The 13,767-nt window shown below is 49.7% G+C and overlaps 4 protein-coding genes across 4 annotated transcripts; 1 reads left to right on the top strand and 3 right to left on the bottom strand.

Moving 5' to 3' along the window:
- The first annotated feature begins 1,026 nt into the window (after nucleotides 1–1,026).
- Nucleotides 1,027–1,989, top strand: F5J12DRAFT_329978 (uncharacterized protein). The gene is made up of 6 exons (XM_051738926.1): nucleotides 1,027–1,279; nucleotides 1,336–1,400; nucleotides 1,451–1,558; nucleotides 1,618–1,648; nucleotides 1,698–1,843; nucleotides 1,920–1,989. Exons 1-5 carry the CDS (start codon nucleotides 1,082–1,084, stop codon nucleotides 1,806–1,808), a joined length of 513 nt encoding a protein of 170 aa, XP_051597119.1. The 5' UTR covers nucleotides 1,027–1,081; the 3' UTR covers nucleotides 1,809–1,843; nucleotides 1,920–1,989.
- Nucleotides 1,990–3,544: 1,555 nt separating this feature from the next.
- On the bottom strand, nucleotides 3,545–6,389 carry F5J12DRAFT_850613 (caspase domain-containing protein). The gene is made up of 19 exons (XM_051746517.1): nucleotides 6,288–6,389; nucleotides 6,075–6,204; nucleotides 5,990–6,013; nucleotides 5,860–5,940; nucleotides 5,791–5,796; nucleotides 5,275–5,743; nucleotides 5,138–5,219; nucleotides 4,938–5,084; nucleotides 4,819–4,881; nucleotides 4,724–4,770; nucleotides 4,656–4,673; nucleotides 4,568–4,600; nucleotides 4,505–4,516; nucleotides 4,432–4,456; nucleotides 4,367–4,380; nucleotides 4,234–4,311; nucleotides 4,108–4,188; nucleotides 3,867–4,049; nucleotides 3,545–3,812 (listed from the first exon to the last, which is right to left on the bottom strand). Exons 2-19 carry the CDS (start codon nucleotides 6,143–6,145, stop codon nucleotides 3,786–3,788), a joined length of 1,461 nt encoding a protein of 486 aa, XP_051597118.1. The 5' UTR covers nucleotides 6,146–6,204; nucleotides 6,288–6,389; the 3' UTR covers nucleotides 3,545–3,785.
- A 2,241-nt stretch (nucleotides 6,390–8,630) lies between these two features.
- Nucleotides 8,631–11,165, bottom strand: F5J12DRAFT_850582 (Metallo-dependent phosphatase-like protein). Its single transcript, XM_051746516.1, has 9 exons — nucleotides 10,427–11,165; nucleotides 10,147–10,368; nucleotides 9,889–10,099; nucleotides 9,817–9,833; nucleotides 9,684–9,763; nucleotides 9,247–9,632; nucleotides 9,161–9,191; nucleotides 8,977–9,106; nucleotides 8,631–8,924 (listed from the first exon to the last, which is right to left on the bottom strand). The coding sequence occupies exons 1-9, from the start codon at nucleotides 10,801–10,803 to the stop codon at nucleotides 8,789–8,791; spliced, it is 1,590 nt and encodes a 529-aa protein (XP_051597117.1). The 5' UTR covers nucleotides 10,804–11,165; the 3' UTR covers nucleotides 8,631–8,788.
- Nucleotides 11,166–11,264: 99 nt separating this feature from the next.
- F5J12DRAFT_850574 (CoA-dependent acyltransferase) lies at nucleotides 11,265–13,348 on the bottom strand. Its single transcript, XM_051746515.1, has 4 exons — nucleotides 13,159–13,348; nucleotides 12,503–13,076; nucleotides 12,423–12,445; nucleotides 11,265–12,368 (listed from the first exon to the last, which is right to left on the bottom strand). The coding sequence occupies exons 1-4, from the start codon at nucleotides 13,317–13,319 to the stop codon at nucleotides 11,582–11,584; spliced, it is 1,545 nt and encodes a 514-aa protein (XP_051597116.1). The 5' UTR covers nucleotides 13,320–13,348; the 3' UTR covers nucleotides 11,265–11,581.
- Between the last annotated feature and the right edge of the window lie 419 nt (nucleotides 13,349–13,767).

Genomic DNA, 13,767 nt, shown 5'->3' with positions numbered 1-13,767 from the left:
ACGTCCAGAAAATCAAAAGCACGTGACACAATTGCAGCCTGGCCGATCTTGTGCTGTCCATATGAAATTCATGTTCGCGTCTGTTCTCGTCATTGATGATCAGAACTCGTCCGAAGATCTTGCTCGTGAGCGCCATCACAGAACACGGCCCTCAACGGCTGCAACAGTTCCCTTAGGGTGAATCCATTGTACATTGTTTCCAAGGCACGGCTGTGCTAGTGCATGCATCCTTGTATTTAAGTCCAACTGATATCCCCTCCCTCGTTCCCCTGCTACCGCATTTGTTTCCTCCGATTTATCCTCTTGGTAAAGTTCCCTGCGAGGAAACCAGCAAGGTCATTGCCTTTCGCATCAAATTCAGGAATCCTTTGACTGCTCGGAAGCGAAACAAACGCACCAACACACCTCAGGATTTCTCTCTCTCTCTCCACTTCTTGTACTGCAAGGGCATCCTGTGTTATGTCTCCAAGCGTCAATCCCATCTTCCTCCAAGACTTCTTACATCACATCTTGTGCCCATGATGTCTCCGACATCATTCCAGATAGCGGCACCTGTAGTACAGGCAGCCGCGGAGGCAATCCCGGTCGCTTGTGCTCCGATGAAGGCTGCGATTGGACGATTGCTGGCTATCCTTTAAGTCATTGATGTGACCTTGCTCCGTTTTCAAGTACAGTTCTTCATTCTAAGCCTCAACATCATAGAATCGCATTCAGAACAAGGAAGACTTAAACGACCTCACTCGCCGACTGTACAATCTTAGCTGTCACATAGCCATCGCCCCAACCGCTCGAACACCCTTCGAAGAAATTAGCCAACGGGCATTGATCCAGTATGTCACTCGACGATGTACGCGTGGAACATTCTGACGTCGAAACGTTACTTTATGATCAGAGTGCTGGAGGACACCACAAAACGATTGAGAGAGATGCGAAGCCGTATCCATGGATCCACCCTCCTCACACAACAGATAGTCGGATGCTCCAGCAAAATTAGTGACCATCTCTTAGAATATACGGTCGTGTTGCTTCTTCATACAGTTGCTTCTGACTTATTCCCCGTTTTGTTCAGGCCCTGTCCTAAATGGAACTCGAGGCCGATGCACACCACGTCGCCGACCTTATGCAAGTGCTGGTAACGAAAATTCAATCTATCGAGAAAACCATGATGGCACTGGAGGCGAGACACTTACCAGCAACCATCCCGCTTGGCTATGTGACACTGGTGGACGCAACAGGATGGGAACACAAAATGCTGCTTGACCAGTGTGCCTCCTTTCAGGTGTGCTTCTGGGGCACGAATATGAGTGAGGGGAAGCTTACAGTATGCGTTTTCAGCAAATTCGTGACATGCTCCCTGGCTTGCTACACCAATGTCGACCAGATGAAGCTGAGGTCCAAAGGTGGTATTTGACAAGGGACAATATGATTTTGTGCTTGACGATGGTACTAGTGTAACGCAACTCACAAGTGATAATGATCTTCGGTCAAGAGTTCAGGCAGGAACCAAGATTGTCATGAGAGCTGTTATCGACGAGGTCGTCAGCTCATTTTCCGCAAAGTACTGGGGCCATTGCGGAACCTGGAACTCTCTAAAAACTGACACTGCCACCCTTTCAGACGCATTAGCACATGGCTGCTGCATCACTTGGTTAGTGACGGTCTTCTACTCCCTGGCAGAGCTTACAGCGAACCACAAGTTATCGGTGCAAGCAACAATTTCAGGTCCCACGTACCAAAAGCATAAATGTGAAAAAACAACCCAAAAGAGAGAACACGATCCAACGTCGATGGGCCGACGGAGGAAGTGAAGTCCCTTATTCGCAATTTCGTGGCAATGGAATTGGTGTGTGGCAAATGAAAGTACTCATGTATCTCAGCTCTGACACTGGCATCTGTGTCACCATTCATCTCAACTTCAGCGAGTGCATTGTGACTCGGAAACCAACCACCTCACGGCTGAATCTGTGACATGGACGCCGGGAACGGGCGCAAAGTCCACAACTTCCTTCAACATCCCCCATCCTGCCACATTTCCAAATAGAAACGACACACAAGCACAGGTGAATTGGGTGTTGACTGGGATGATCATGACATATGGCAAACCTTGCCACGGACTACGCACATATAACGAGCACACTTGGGACCTATCGACCTACGGAACCAGAGAAAATATCGATGTCTTCCGCGACTCCCGGGGCACAATCAAGGACCACTCTGGTTCTATCCCTCCCTCCTCCGACCGGGAACCCCGGATTCCTCGTCTCTCTCGCGACTATGTTTTGTCAGCTTCGGCCATAATGCCAACACGTTCAGGAACCCTACGTTCCTCGTCTCTCTCACCACTACGTTTCGTCCAGTTTGGCGTTGATGCCAACACGGTTCAGTTATCCTAGACACCGGGATTGGAGTTGCTTCACTTGCCCTAATAGTAAGATCCACTCACTAACACCTAGAGCCATTCTTTGCGCCTTCTAGTAGCTCGATTTTATCTTTTGCGATTGTCGCTTGGTGGCCGAAGGACATGTTTACACATTGGAGCTCAACTTCCTCGATTTGCTGGCACGGCATACCCATCATTCTATCATCGTTAATACCATTTCATACTCCTGCTACAAGCGATCCTTTGAAATACGCATACTCTTCCTTTGCATAGACATTGTAACTTGTCCCTTACTACTTGTCAATTCTACTCGAATCTGGATAGTTACCGGGACGTTTACCCAGGCTGAAATAATACACGGATGATATGATATGCAACAGCTAGATGCCAGTGCCGACGGCTGTCCGGATTCTACCATTTAGGGTTTAAGTAACTTGTATTCACTCGAGCCCATCATCCCGCGGAGCGCCTTGTCCATGGTCCGATTTTCGCAGCAGAAAAATCACCAGCTATATACCTGCGAACGTACGTACGTACTCGTTGTAGGCTAGTGACAAGCGTCCCTCGTGCTAACTCTACCTCTCCTTCTGCAGGCGTACGACGGTCCCGGCCGCGGTCCAGGTTGCTCGAGGTTCTTCCGGTTTCTCATCAAGACCTCAATCTGGTTCGACATGATTGCCCTCGCGGCACCCGTCCGCACGCCTACCGCAGTAGACCTGATCACGGAACTCTGTTCCCCCTCGCTCCGGTAGCACGATTGATGGTGTCCATCTGCTGCCATAGGAATACGCGATACACTCTATCATAGCTTTCCGAGATCACAGCAAGTGACTTGCAGCACGGAAGGAGCTTAATCTGAGGGAGCTCGGGTTGAGCGTGCCCAAGCTCGACGCCAGCGCCAACGCAAAGGCATTGTGGTATGGCTGGGTATCCGATACGTCATTTTGTGTTGTCAGATTCGTGTTCATGAAGTATGTGCTAATCTTCCCCAGGCAAACCAAAGACTCGATGGAAGGTAATTGTTCCCTCTCGACTAAGAGTAATGCATAACCCTAACCTTATATTATGGGCTCCTTGAGGGGGACAGGAAATGGCATGGAAGCATGGGCATACATATTCATGTACACGTAGAATTCGGCCTACATACATACTGAGCAACTGAAGCACACTACATATGTAGTAATTGGGTGATTGTAAGCTATTAGTACTACGAACGCTAAGCCATCCAGTCATAAACTGAGTATCAAGTATACACAAATGTTCCCGTAGTACTGCTACATCACTTCATCTAATTACGCATAGTAGGTAAGATAAGTATATTATTGTCTCAGAAAAAAAAAACGAGTCGGAACACTTCAGCTTTAGTCGCAGTAGATTTACGGGTATGGGAATTGAATTGAAGTGTTCACAGTATAAATCGAAGATTCGTGTCCTGTGCGATGATCAGGGGCACGCACTACACCAGAACATTAATAAGCATACGCACGATAGGGTGAGAACTTGATAGCTGTGTCTTCTGTTCGTATCGCCGCAAAATCTCCCGAACGGACCTTAGGAGTTCTTGATAGCTCTGTACAGGATTCCGGGCTGTGATATTGTTACATGCAGTCAGAACCCCTGGCTGATTTCGTATGAGCCCCTGCCACTCACAGAGAGACGTTACGAAAGCCTGTCACAGCAGTGTTAGCTAAATCTGGATTCTCGGCATGTAGAATACAGTAGCTTACATAGCTCATGGCACCAACAGCAACGCCCCTCTGGACGGTATCTGCACTAGTTTGGTCATCTCTGCACGCTGAGAAAGATATCTATGCACTTGTTAGCCGAAGCTTCCCTAAGAAGAAAGTACGTACTGCATCGGCTGATGTCGCCTTTTGTGCCCTTGCCCTGTCGGACATCTGGATACCTCTGAGGCGGCCGTCGGCATGATACTACGTGGTTGGTTAATTTCCCAGTACGAGTATGTGTACCCAAAAAATCACGTACGATATACGGGAGATCTGTTAGAGAAGTGTCAGGTACAAGACACGGCAAACCAGATAGAGACGTACCGAGCGCTGTTCCGGAGTGGCATGACTATAATAATCGTGAGACATATTCGCCATGGTGCTGGAATGCTCTTACATCAAATATAGCCTGCATAGGCCGTTAGAAACAATCGAAGTAGGCCCACTGTAGTGTGCTTACGGTCAGGCGGCATCCAGTTGGAAGCGATTGCACCTTCAGAACTAGGGTGGGCAAGTGCACTCAAATTCTCAGAGAACATCGGCCATACCATGATACGGTTCATCTCCTACATCCCAACAATAAGCGAAGCAGAAATGAATCAAAGAATTGCCTTACATCGTCGACTATTACACCTGCTGTCTTATAATCTACCGGGTATATCACTGAACTCTTCAGTCAGCAAGTGTACACAACTAAGGCTTTCATCGTACCTTCATCGTAGCCATCTGTCTCACTGCCATTGTGATCGGGTATCTGACCCCCGTGTCCCGAATCTAGTCAATAATAATAGGGGAACCAGTTCCATCATAGCACCATTTCGCCGACTTACAATGGAAGAACAGGGAGTCGTGGGGTTTAGCATCTTTCACAAGCCATCGCATTGCATCGATGATATTTCTTCTCGTGGGCATTTGGCGAGGGTTGGTCGTTTCGTCCATCAACATAACGATATCTCCGTCACGATATCCGCGGTAGGCTGATATCCCTTCAATTCAGCTAGGAAAGGGGGGAAGAGATCAAGATACAGACTGGTGAGGAATCTCTTCACGTTGCGGATATCATTGATACACCCACGTAGCTGACGCTTTTGCCCGGTATAATTAATTCCGATCTACGTCGACGCATATCAGTGCCGGAGACTACTCAAAAATTTATTGTCTACTCACACATAACGCTTTCTTCCTCCCGGTGCATTTAGAATATTGAAAGTATTGGTGACCTCGTGCAACTTGCTGCTCCCGTGCTGGATGGATCAAAACAGGTCTTGGCACTGCACTCCCAGTTGAATGCGCGCGCGCCCGATGACCACCATTGGATTGCTTAGGCTGGACAGGCGTTGCGGGTCTTCGCAGCTGCTGTGAGCTGCCATCACGATTGAGGGTCGTCGGAACCTTAACGGGAGGGGACGTCCCGGGTGGTATATTGTCTGCGTAGTGAACACGACGGGTTTCGTTTGACTTTGTGCGAGCGCGAGTGCGAGTGCGATGTTCACGGTGCTGTTCACGAGACAACTGGGCGAGCGGAGCTGGCTCAGGAGTGGGCATACGCAAGTACGGTCGTTGTCCCATGTGAGATGGAAACACCCCTGATTCGAACCGCGGAGGAGATGATCGCGGAAAAGTGTTATATGACGAGCTTTTAATGGTTACGTATGAACAAGGTCGCGTTGGCAACTGACTTACTAAGGGCTGATAGGAACAAAGAGTAGTTAAATTCTGAAGTCGGCGTGAAAAATAAAACAGAATGGTTACTTTGTATTGTGCATTCTGGCAGGCGGGACTATTGGTGTGCCGAATGGCATATACGACTTCTGGTATGCCGATCGAGATTCACTGCGAGAATAATTTAGTTTTCATCAAGTGAGGGACGTAGGCTACGTGCTTCATCTCTGGGGGGGCTCTTGGGCTGATAAAGTTTTTCGTTATCGACACAAACACGTCCGGAGGACACGAATCACCGTACTCACAAGGGAACTGGAAAATGAGGGTAGGGTGATCTTGGGCTGTTTGGGGGATTGTTTCCTCTCATGTCCCACATTGCAGAGTTAACCTGGGTGTACGTCTTGAATCGCGGGAAGAGGAAGCAGAAGGGACAACCTGGCATGGTGACGGTGTCATGAACAAGGGACACAAGGGGGGATTAGGATGGGAACGACCTTTATAGCAAAGGGCGGGCTTACGAGAAGTGGGACCCACCGATCCTTGTAGAGGGAGGTCAAGGCGGACAGGCGCTGGAGTGCAGACATCTCGAAGTCGGCAGGGGCTTTATTTGAATGTCAGTGACTCTGGCCTGCCGCGCCCAATTGATTCCTGACACGCCATATTAGGAAGGTGAGCAAAAACAAATTATGGCCGGGCCTGATACCTGGTACTCCATATTAGGAAGGTGAGTTCCAGTAAAGCAAATTATGTAATTATTAAATGATGAGTCGCTGACACCAGCGCTCGGGGCCGCGCCCTGTTTCAACCTTCACCAAGTACTTGTAAGAGTGGTACCAACAGTGACAAGTACTGGCAAATACCCATTCGCGGTATGTACGAGCTTCAGCAGTGGGCTAACTTCTGGCCTAGACCCTGCCTTACGCCTATACAAACGTGGTCGACAGGCACTAATCCATCTATACAACTTGAGTCTCGACCAGGAATCACAGTAAACGCAAAAGTGTTTTTTTTGCACGATAAAAGTGGAACGGATCATTCGGGAAGACATGTTGGCCAATGAGCGGATCATGATGCAGCTTTATTGGCCGAATGACCAAACTCCACGACGCGCCTCCAGCCAGGCTGTCGGTCGAGTCACTACGACAAGCTTAGAGGCCGCAGATCTCCTCAGAAGTAAAAATGCACGGAGACTCCGCAAGAAAACCCCCCAAACAGGGCGGAAAGGCCGCGTTCCTTACAGTTACTATGTCCTAATGCGCAGTGACAAGATTTGTATCTTTCCAGCACACTTTCTCCATACGTATCGTTCGTACGTATCACAACTCTAAGATCGCGCAGCATGCCAGTAGCTCGTGTGGAAGATCTGTCCAAAAGAGATGACGGTAAGTCATGAATCATTCTATTACCAATTAGCTGACATCCACTGCCACTTCGACTGTTCTATCCTTATAGAGTCACCCGAGTCATCTTCCGCAGTCTCTGTATACGCAGGCGGGAACCCCTGGTACTGGAGGCTGGCCAACTTTCTCGAAGACTCGGAGACTGTTTAGGACCGCTTACTTGGCCATGCGCCCAGCGGCCCCATTTAGGACTAAAGTTCGGACATATGTCCGGAGCCATGTCAGCCCGCCAAGCCGTTCACCGACCTCGCCAGTGTTTACATGCATAGGTCATCGTGTCTGCAGTACTGCCTTCCGGAATGGAGCGTGATTCATCAGCAGAGAATTGCCGGATGACAGACCCGCTTTGTAAGCACTACAGACTAGTCTAACGCAAGTGTTCGCTGTGCTCAGTTCTGGAGATTCGGATACACTGCAAGTTGGACGGATGGTGGCCAAGGATGTCGATGCGTTGACCAAGGTGGCTGTAAGCATTTCATTTCATATTGGCGTGATACAGCCAAGAACTCCCCTGCAGAGGAAGAGGTGTATATAAATTGGATACCGGCTTCCGCAGCACACGGAAGTCTAGTGCTCCGACGTTCAATGACTCCTTTCAGATAGAATACTCCACAAGTGCTACGCAAGGCTGACTTCACTCAGTATTCCCGGAATTTTTGGGCAGGTGTACAACATCGGTATGCGCAACTACCAGACCGGAGTTTACGATCTGCGGTCGAGGCGACTCCTCGGGATCGTCGTCGTGAGCCTGATTTGTTTTCGCAGTAGATGACCTTCCTGATCTCAAACGTATCAAGAACCCGTTAGACTAGCCACTCCTGACTTCGTTGCCTTACGTTTGGTGCTAGCGGTGGACAGGCTACATGATAACAAGCCTACACCGTCCTCTACAAACCATTTCCCAGCCGGTGAGATCCCTGGCACTCCCAGCCCCTAACCACTGGTGACCTGCGGCTTCTCACTCCCCTACTACACCCTTTCACCGCGACGCGGCGCCGGTTTTCGACTGGACTATTAGCACACGACGACTAAGGGGTATCAGCCCCATGTGTTTTAATACGGCGAGTTATGAGAGCAGTGCGCCCAAATCTAGGGGTCGTACGAGCTGTCGTAACAGTATTCCACTAGTCACCAAAATGATGCGCTCAATGCAAGATTTTGAGCACGCTGGACCCAGCACTTATTGCGGGTCTGATTAGCTATCTCAATGGAACGCACCGGCGTTACCAGAGGCATGAATTAGGCAGCACGAGTACATTGAATGCGCGAATTGCGCCAGAGATTGTGATTACGCTCAAATATCTCGGAACCAAATATCGTCGATTGCAAGCTCAGAAATACTACCCGCATCAATAATGGGGCTTTCGCAACGAAGTATATTGATTGATACTGTCGGTTTTCGCGGAATATCGGCGGCACTCCCTTACGCATCCCTGGACAGTTATGAATGAAATGAAATGACGAATAAGTTCTGGAAACGTCCATGCGTACATCTGATGTGTGAAATCAACAATCGGAGCGAATTTGCGTAGTATCGGTTATAAGAAGTGGTGAAGGAACAAACCACACTGGACACTATACCCAATATCAAAAGCGAGGAGAACTGTGAGTTGGTCCATTCAATGTTGGGAATTGTCAAATGTGTGCTCTTTATACAAAGTCGCGCTGTCGAGAACAGTTCCATTCGCGCTCGACACGAACTCGTGCGTCAAATGCGTGCGGTTGTGGAAAGTGAGTCGAGACCAGCCGTAGGCGCTTGAAAGCATGTCAATCCAGTGAACAAACGTGCTGTGACAGGAGTACTTACGTGTCAAACGCAACGTCCGTCCAGTAGGGCGACCCGACGAGCGTGTCGAGCCCATCGTAGTGACCTGCGGCACCGTTGACGATGTTCCACGGGGCCTTGGGATTGTTAAGCCCCGCGGGATCAATCGAATCTGATTTAGAAAACAATAGGACACAGAAAATGCAGCTGAACTAATGAGACGCACAGTTAGCAATTGGCTTGTTGCGCTCATAAAGCTAAAAAGGAAATCAGGTTCTAGAACGGCGGTCATAGCGGCAGGACAGAACCCACGTGCACGTGTCCCTGCATGTAGAGATCGACATTGTACTTCAAGAACAATGGCTCAAATGCCTGTTGACAGGCGAGACAAACATCACCCGAATCATTTTGGGCGGCGATGTACCACGGACGATGAAGGCCGACGATGATCCACGGGGTCTTACTGCGATCGACACCAGCAAGATCCTTCTCGAGCCACTCGATCTGTTCATTGGGGTATCCGAAGGGGCCATTGTCTGCTCCCGCCTCTGAGCCCCCAGCTTCATCAGGGGATTGTAGTCCCACTGGAAGGTCAGTCTCGGAGTCAAGAGTGATGAAGTGAGCGAGACCGTAGTCGAAGGAGTACCAAAAGTTGCCGTTTCCACCAGATTCGTCGGACGGCATCCTGAAATGATTAACTACGGCCATTGGATCATGAAAACCTCACAAAGACAGCAAAAACCACGCACTGTAACCGGTGAAGTTGGTCTGTCCTGGAGTACATATCGAGGTGGTGTAAGTGATATTGTGAACCTTGTCAGTCGTACCACTACAACCAACTCTGAGCCCATAGGCTACATTGTGTAAAGTGATGTTACGTACCCGTTGTCACAGTTTGCCTGAACAGGTGTCTCAGGTTACCATCCGTGATGACGAGCAAAGGCAAAAACTGACCTCGTGGTTTCCTGGACCGACCATATAGGCTTTTGCACTGGTAAGCGGCGTCATCTGGTCATAGTACTGTTCCAATAACGAATTGTAGCCATCCACCACACTTGTCACGTTGGGGATCAGGCTCTCATTTCCAAAGTAGCCTTGCCAGCTCTCCTTGATAAAGTAGTCCGCGTAGGCGATATCTCCGTAGTGAGCAATGAATTCATATGTACTATCAAGCCATGAGTGGCGCAGCCAACAAGCTTGGGAACCACGCACTCCTTGTTTTGCAAAAGACCCTGAATGGTATTAAGATCACGTGGGCCGAGAGGGTTCGCTGCAGCAGACGAGCCACCCAAAGGTCCGACGGACGTACTAAGCCCATCTCTACCCATAAGACCGAGATCCACAGCAACTGCGATGGAAAAAGGGGTATCGTCACCGGCCTCACGTGCAGTTACAAAAGTGTCGGTTGCTCTGTAAGCACAACCTGGACAATTCCTTCAACACCATGGTCAGCACAGATGAACCTGCGATGAAAAGAAACACTACACTCAACTGATATTGTACACGATACCAATACTTCGTATTGGGCTTGAGTCCTGTTATCTTTACATGGTTGTCATACACTCTCGAAGTAGGGTATGTGACAGAATAGCCAGTCGCAACGGAAGAGAGATCGAATGGAGACGGTCCGTAGTATACTTGGGGGGTTTCGATCTGCGCATACGTACTCCAACTGACTGTCATGCCATTTGGTCCTGCATAGGCGAGGCGGTGCTGCAGCGGTTCGTAGGGGTTGCAAGGAACCGTTCCAGGGATGTGCACGCCTTTAGACTCGATGATACAAGACAGGGAGTCGGTCTCGTTCACAGCTTGAGAATGTACATCTGCACGAAGAAGTACAGCAGCAGCTAATACCAATCGCACCCACATCTTGCGTGGCGATGAGAAGAGGCGCGCGATGTATAGTCCTCGTGGGGGGAGCTTGCGCTATTTAATCGGCGGTCACAGGCACGGTTCCTGAAAAATAGAGTATATGCATAGTAACCATGGTGGTCACGAGTTCGTGCAGGTTCACGCTTGACCATGTGGTACCAGACCAGAAGCTATCTGCAAGCCAGGAGAAATGTGACAGATACATGGGGAACTGACGAATTATCTTCGTCTGATAGGCTGGAACCACGAACGAGGTTGTCAAACGACAAGTTTCCAGTCCCACGTCAAGAGCTTTTCTTAGAGTACGGTCCCATACGCACGTTCATCGACATCCTGGCCCACTGCACGGAGAGTATGTGTAAAACTCCGTGTTGTTCAGCTATTATTAGAAAAGTGCCGAGTCAGATCACGTGGCAATGATAACTCAAAACTACGGCGACTCAAGTAGAGCCTTACATCGTGCAAGCTGCAAGCTTGACAGTGTTCGGTTTTCCGCGAAAAAGTAGTATTCGTTACTGGTCTAAAACTTCCTATGGAAAGGGATGGAAGAGATGAATGTGTGCATACTGTTTCATGCAACTGACCTGTTCTTTCCAGAGCCGCTGGGTATATGCAGACGTCACTCAACGTCAGCCTTCGATATTCAGGTTGATGCTACCTGGAGTGGGTGTACACCATCTACAAGGTATCCATGCATATCCTATGGTAGAATGACATTCGGGTTGCAATAAAAATACAGTATGTAGTACAAGTCACCTAGCTGACCGAGCCGAGCTCAAGTGGCCTCTGCAATTAGTCGTTCTGGGTTTTCGACCCATCCACGCCAAGTCTCAACGAAAGCAGCAAGTTCTGCACCTTCAACTACGCGGTGATCTGCGCTCCAGCTCACGTCGATCTTCAACCTTCGCGCACCCTCCATGCCCTCATTCGGACGGTAGAATTCGTCGCTCACATCCCACACCCATTTTGCCCTCCCGATTGCCACAATTGCAACGCCACCTCCTGGAACTAAGACAGGGCTTGCGCCTTCGCCCTTGCCTACCGCTCCAACATTCGACACGCTTATTGTGCCACCACGTCTCGGCATATCTTTGACAGCAAGTCCACATGGGACCTGGCGACCAAGATGAGCGAGGTGAGTGACACGAGAAGCAAGAGCGTGTAGGGAAAGAGACTGTGTAGAAGAAATTGTGGGAGTATACAGTCCTGTCGGGGTGGAGAGTGCCAGTGCAAGGTCAGCAGTTGGCCGGATTGTCAATGTGGGCTTGTTGTTGGTTTCCTGGGCTGTAACCGGTGTGATGGAAGCCCGGAAGAGCGGCCATTCCATCATGGAGATCGCCAATGTCTTCAGGAGGAATGGGAGGTAGGTCATCTTTGAAAACCTGCCGCTCTCGGGCACGGAGGGAGGCTGCGGCACCGGATACAGCGCAAAAGGGTTGACCATATGAGATACGCGCGAAGATGATTGGGTTGACGACGAAGGCAAGTAGTGTGCTGGGATATGGGCATTGAGTATGGGCAGTAGGCCGTGGAAACGTGTAAGGTCAAGTGAAGTGGAGTATCTAGGGGAAGAAGTATAAACACGCGAACACTCTAAAAGGTGCCCCTTGACGTACCCGAAACGGGGTATCTCAAGACTCTGCACATATGTGAAGACTCAAGTCAGGGTCCAATATTTGAGTGACATTACACTCACTTGTACCATCGCTTTCCACATTCCATATCGCGTTCTTCCCAGGTCAACTACTGCATCCCCTTCCTGTCTCGGTGTAGCCTCAACTTCTTCCGGTACAGGTATACTTGATATATAAGCCTCGACGTCCTTTCTCTCCACTCGCCCATCGCGTCCACTGCCCGGAGCGATCGCCGCAAGATCGACTCCGTGTTGACGCGCAAAGTGACGTACAGAAGGTGTAGCTAGCACATGATCAGTAGTTCCGGTTGCGACATTGGCCGGGTCTAGAGGATGCCTTTGCCGGGGATCGTGTGTCGACTGAGGTGCCTTCGTTCGAGTATTATCTTTCGTCTGGATCGGCTGCTGGACAGGGGATCGGTCCGTCGTCTCCGTGATCTCCACACCAGTGGTATCGTCTTCGTCTTCTACTTCAATGAGACATAGCCCTTGTCCAACCTTTGCTACCTCTCCTTCGCCTACAAGGAATTGTTTGACGACGCCATCATAAGGAGACGTGATTTCAACGCTGGCCTTGTCACTTTGCACCTCACATAACGGGTCAAACGACTGAACATCCGACTGTTCCTTCACCGCCCTACAACAAAATGCGCGTTTGTCAAAGGTTTCCTCGCGTTGCGAACGAACGGCTCGGCCGGAACATGTACGGTTCTACTCACCACCGTATGATTTCACACTCTGTGATGCCCTCCCCAATATCAGCAAGCTTGAAGGTACGCAAGCTTTTCCGTGCTGCAAGAAGACAGTGGTTAACATGGAAATGCGAACGGAGGAGGGATGTGCGGATGAGTGTACGCTGGAGGGGACGCGCGAATACCATAGTACGGTGGAAGCAGTAAAGCTCCGTCTCAGGGTCTTCGGACCATACATGGGAAGTCAATTGGATCATGTAAGCAACGTGGATGGGGGCTCTACTTACATCATCAGCGTCGGCTGTTGGCTCACCGTATCACAGTCTCCAGGATGGAGTAGCCACACTCGACGTAGAGCTCATGCGACTGTACGAGGGTGGCCTTTACCTGGTGGTTCAGTGAAATCGCACATACAGTTCCCGACAGAAGTACCTTTTTACATAGTATTACATAACAACTGTGTGCGTGAACCGGAAGTGTGATGGGTGGGATCCGATCCCCTTGTCTGTTGAACAATTCTGATTTCTAATATTTACTACGTGCGCCTACCACTAGAAACGAATGGCCGAAGTCTCGAATCTTTAACAGTTTCTGTGAACATTCTGCATTGGGTACCTGCAGGGAGGTCGATCGAGT

Source organism: Pisolithus orientalis, assembly GCF_024613125.1.
Source record: "Pisolithus orientalis strain OTSU chromosome Unknown F5J12scaffold_32, whole genome shotgun sequence".
Lineage (NCBI taxonomy): Eukaryota > Fungi > Basidiomycota > Agaricomycetes > Boletales > Pisolithaceae > Pisolithus > Pisolithus orientalis.
This window is presented reverse-complemented; position numbering and strand designations above follow the sequence as displayed.

What these genes read in the sequence shown, in the direction of transcription:
- F5J12DRAFT_850574 (XM_051746515.1), bottom strand. Translation starts at nt 13,319, where the DNA reads ATGGTATTCGCGCGTCCCCTCCAGCGTACACTCATCCGCACATCCCTC. An exon ending in GAGTGTGAAATCATACGGTG is followed by an intron (nt 13,077 to 13,158) that starts GTGAGTAGAACC and finishes ATTTTGTTGTAG; the next exon opens with GGCGGTGAAGGAACAGTCGG. An exon ending in TGTGGAAAGCGATGGTACAA is followed by an intron (nt 12,446 to 12,502) that starts GTGAGTGTAATG and finishes ACATATGTGCAG; the next exon opens with AGTCTTGAGATACCCCGTTT.
- F5J12DRAFT_850582 (XM_051746516.1), bottom strand. Translation starts at nt 10,803, where the DNA reads ATGTGGGTGCGATTGGTATTAGCTGCTGCTGTACTTCTTCGTGCAGAT. An exon ending in TGGTATCGTGTACAATATCA is followed by an intron (nt 10,369 to 10,426) that starts GTTGAGTGTAGT and finishes ATGGTGTTGAAG; the next exon opens with GAATTGTCCAGGTTGTGCTT. An exon ending in GGTCTTTTGCAAAACAAGGA is followed by an intron (nt 10,100 to 10,146) that starts GTGCGTGGTTCC and finishes ATGGCTTGATAG; the next exon opens with TACATATGAATTCATTGCTC.
- F5J12DRAFT_329978 (XM_051738926.1), top strand. Translation starts at nt 1,082, where the DNA reads ATGGAACTCGAGGCCGATGCACACCACGTCGCCGACCTTATGCAAGTG. An exon ending in GATGAAGCTGAGGTCCAAAG is followed by an intron (nt 1,401 to 1,450) that starts GTGGTATTTGAC and finishes CGATGGTACTAG; the next exon opens with TGTAACGCAACTCACAAGTG. An exon ending in GTCAGCTCATTTTCCGCAAA is followed by an intron (nt 1,559 to 1,617) that starts GTACTGGGGCCA and finishes CCACCCTTTCAG; the next exon opens with ACGCATTAGCACATGGCTGC.
- F5J12DRAFT_850613 (XM_051746517.1), bottom strand. Translation starts at nt 6,145, where the DNA reads ATGTGGGACATGAGAGGAAACAATCCCCCAAACAGCCCAAGATCACCC. An exon ending in AGAGCCCCCCCAGAGATGAA is followed by an intron (nt 5,941 to 5,989) that starts GCACGTAGCCTA and finishes TTATTCTCGCAG; the next exon opens with TGAATCTCGATCGGCATACC. An exon ending in CGTGAAGAGATTCCTCACCA is followed by an intron (nt 5,085 to 5,137) that starts GTCTGTATCTTG and finishes AAGGGATATCAG; the next exon opens with CCTACCGCGGATATCGTGAC.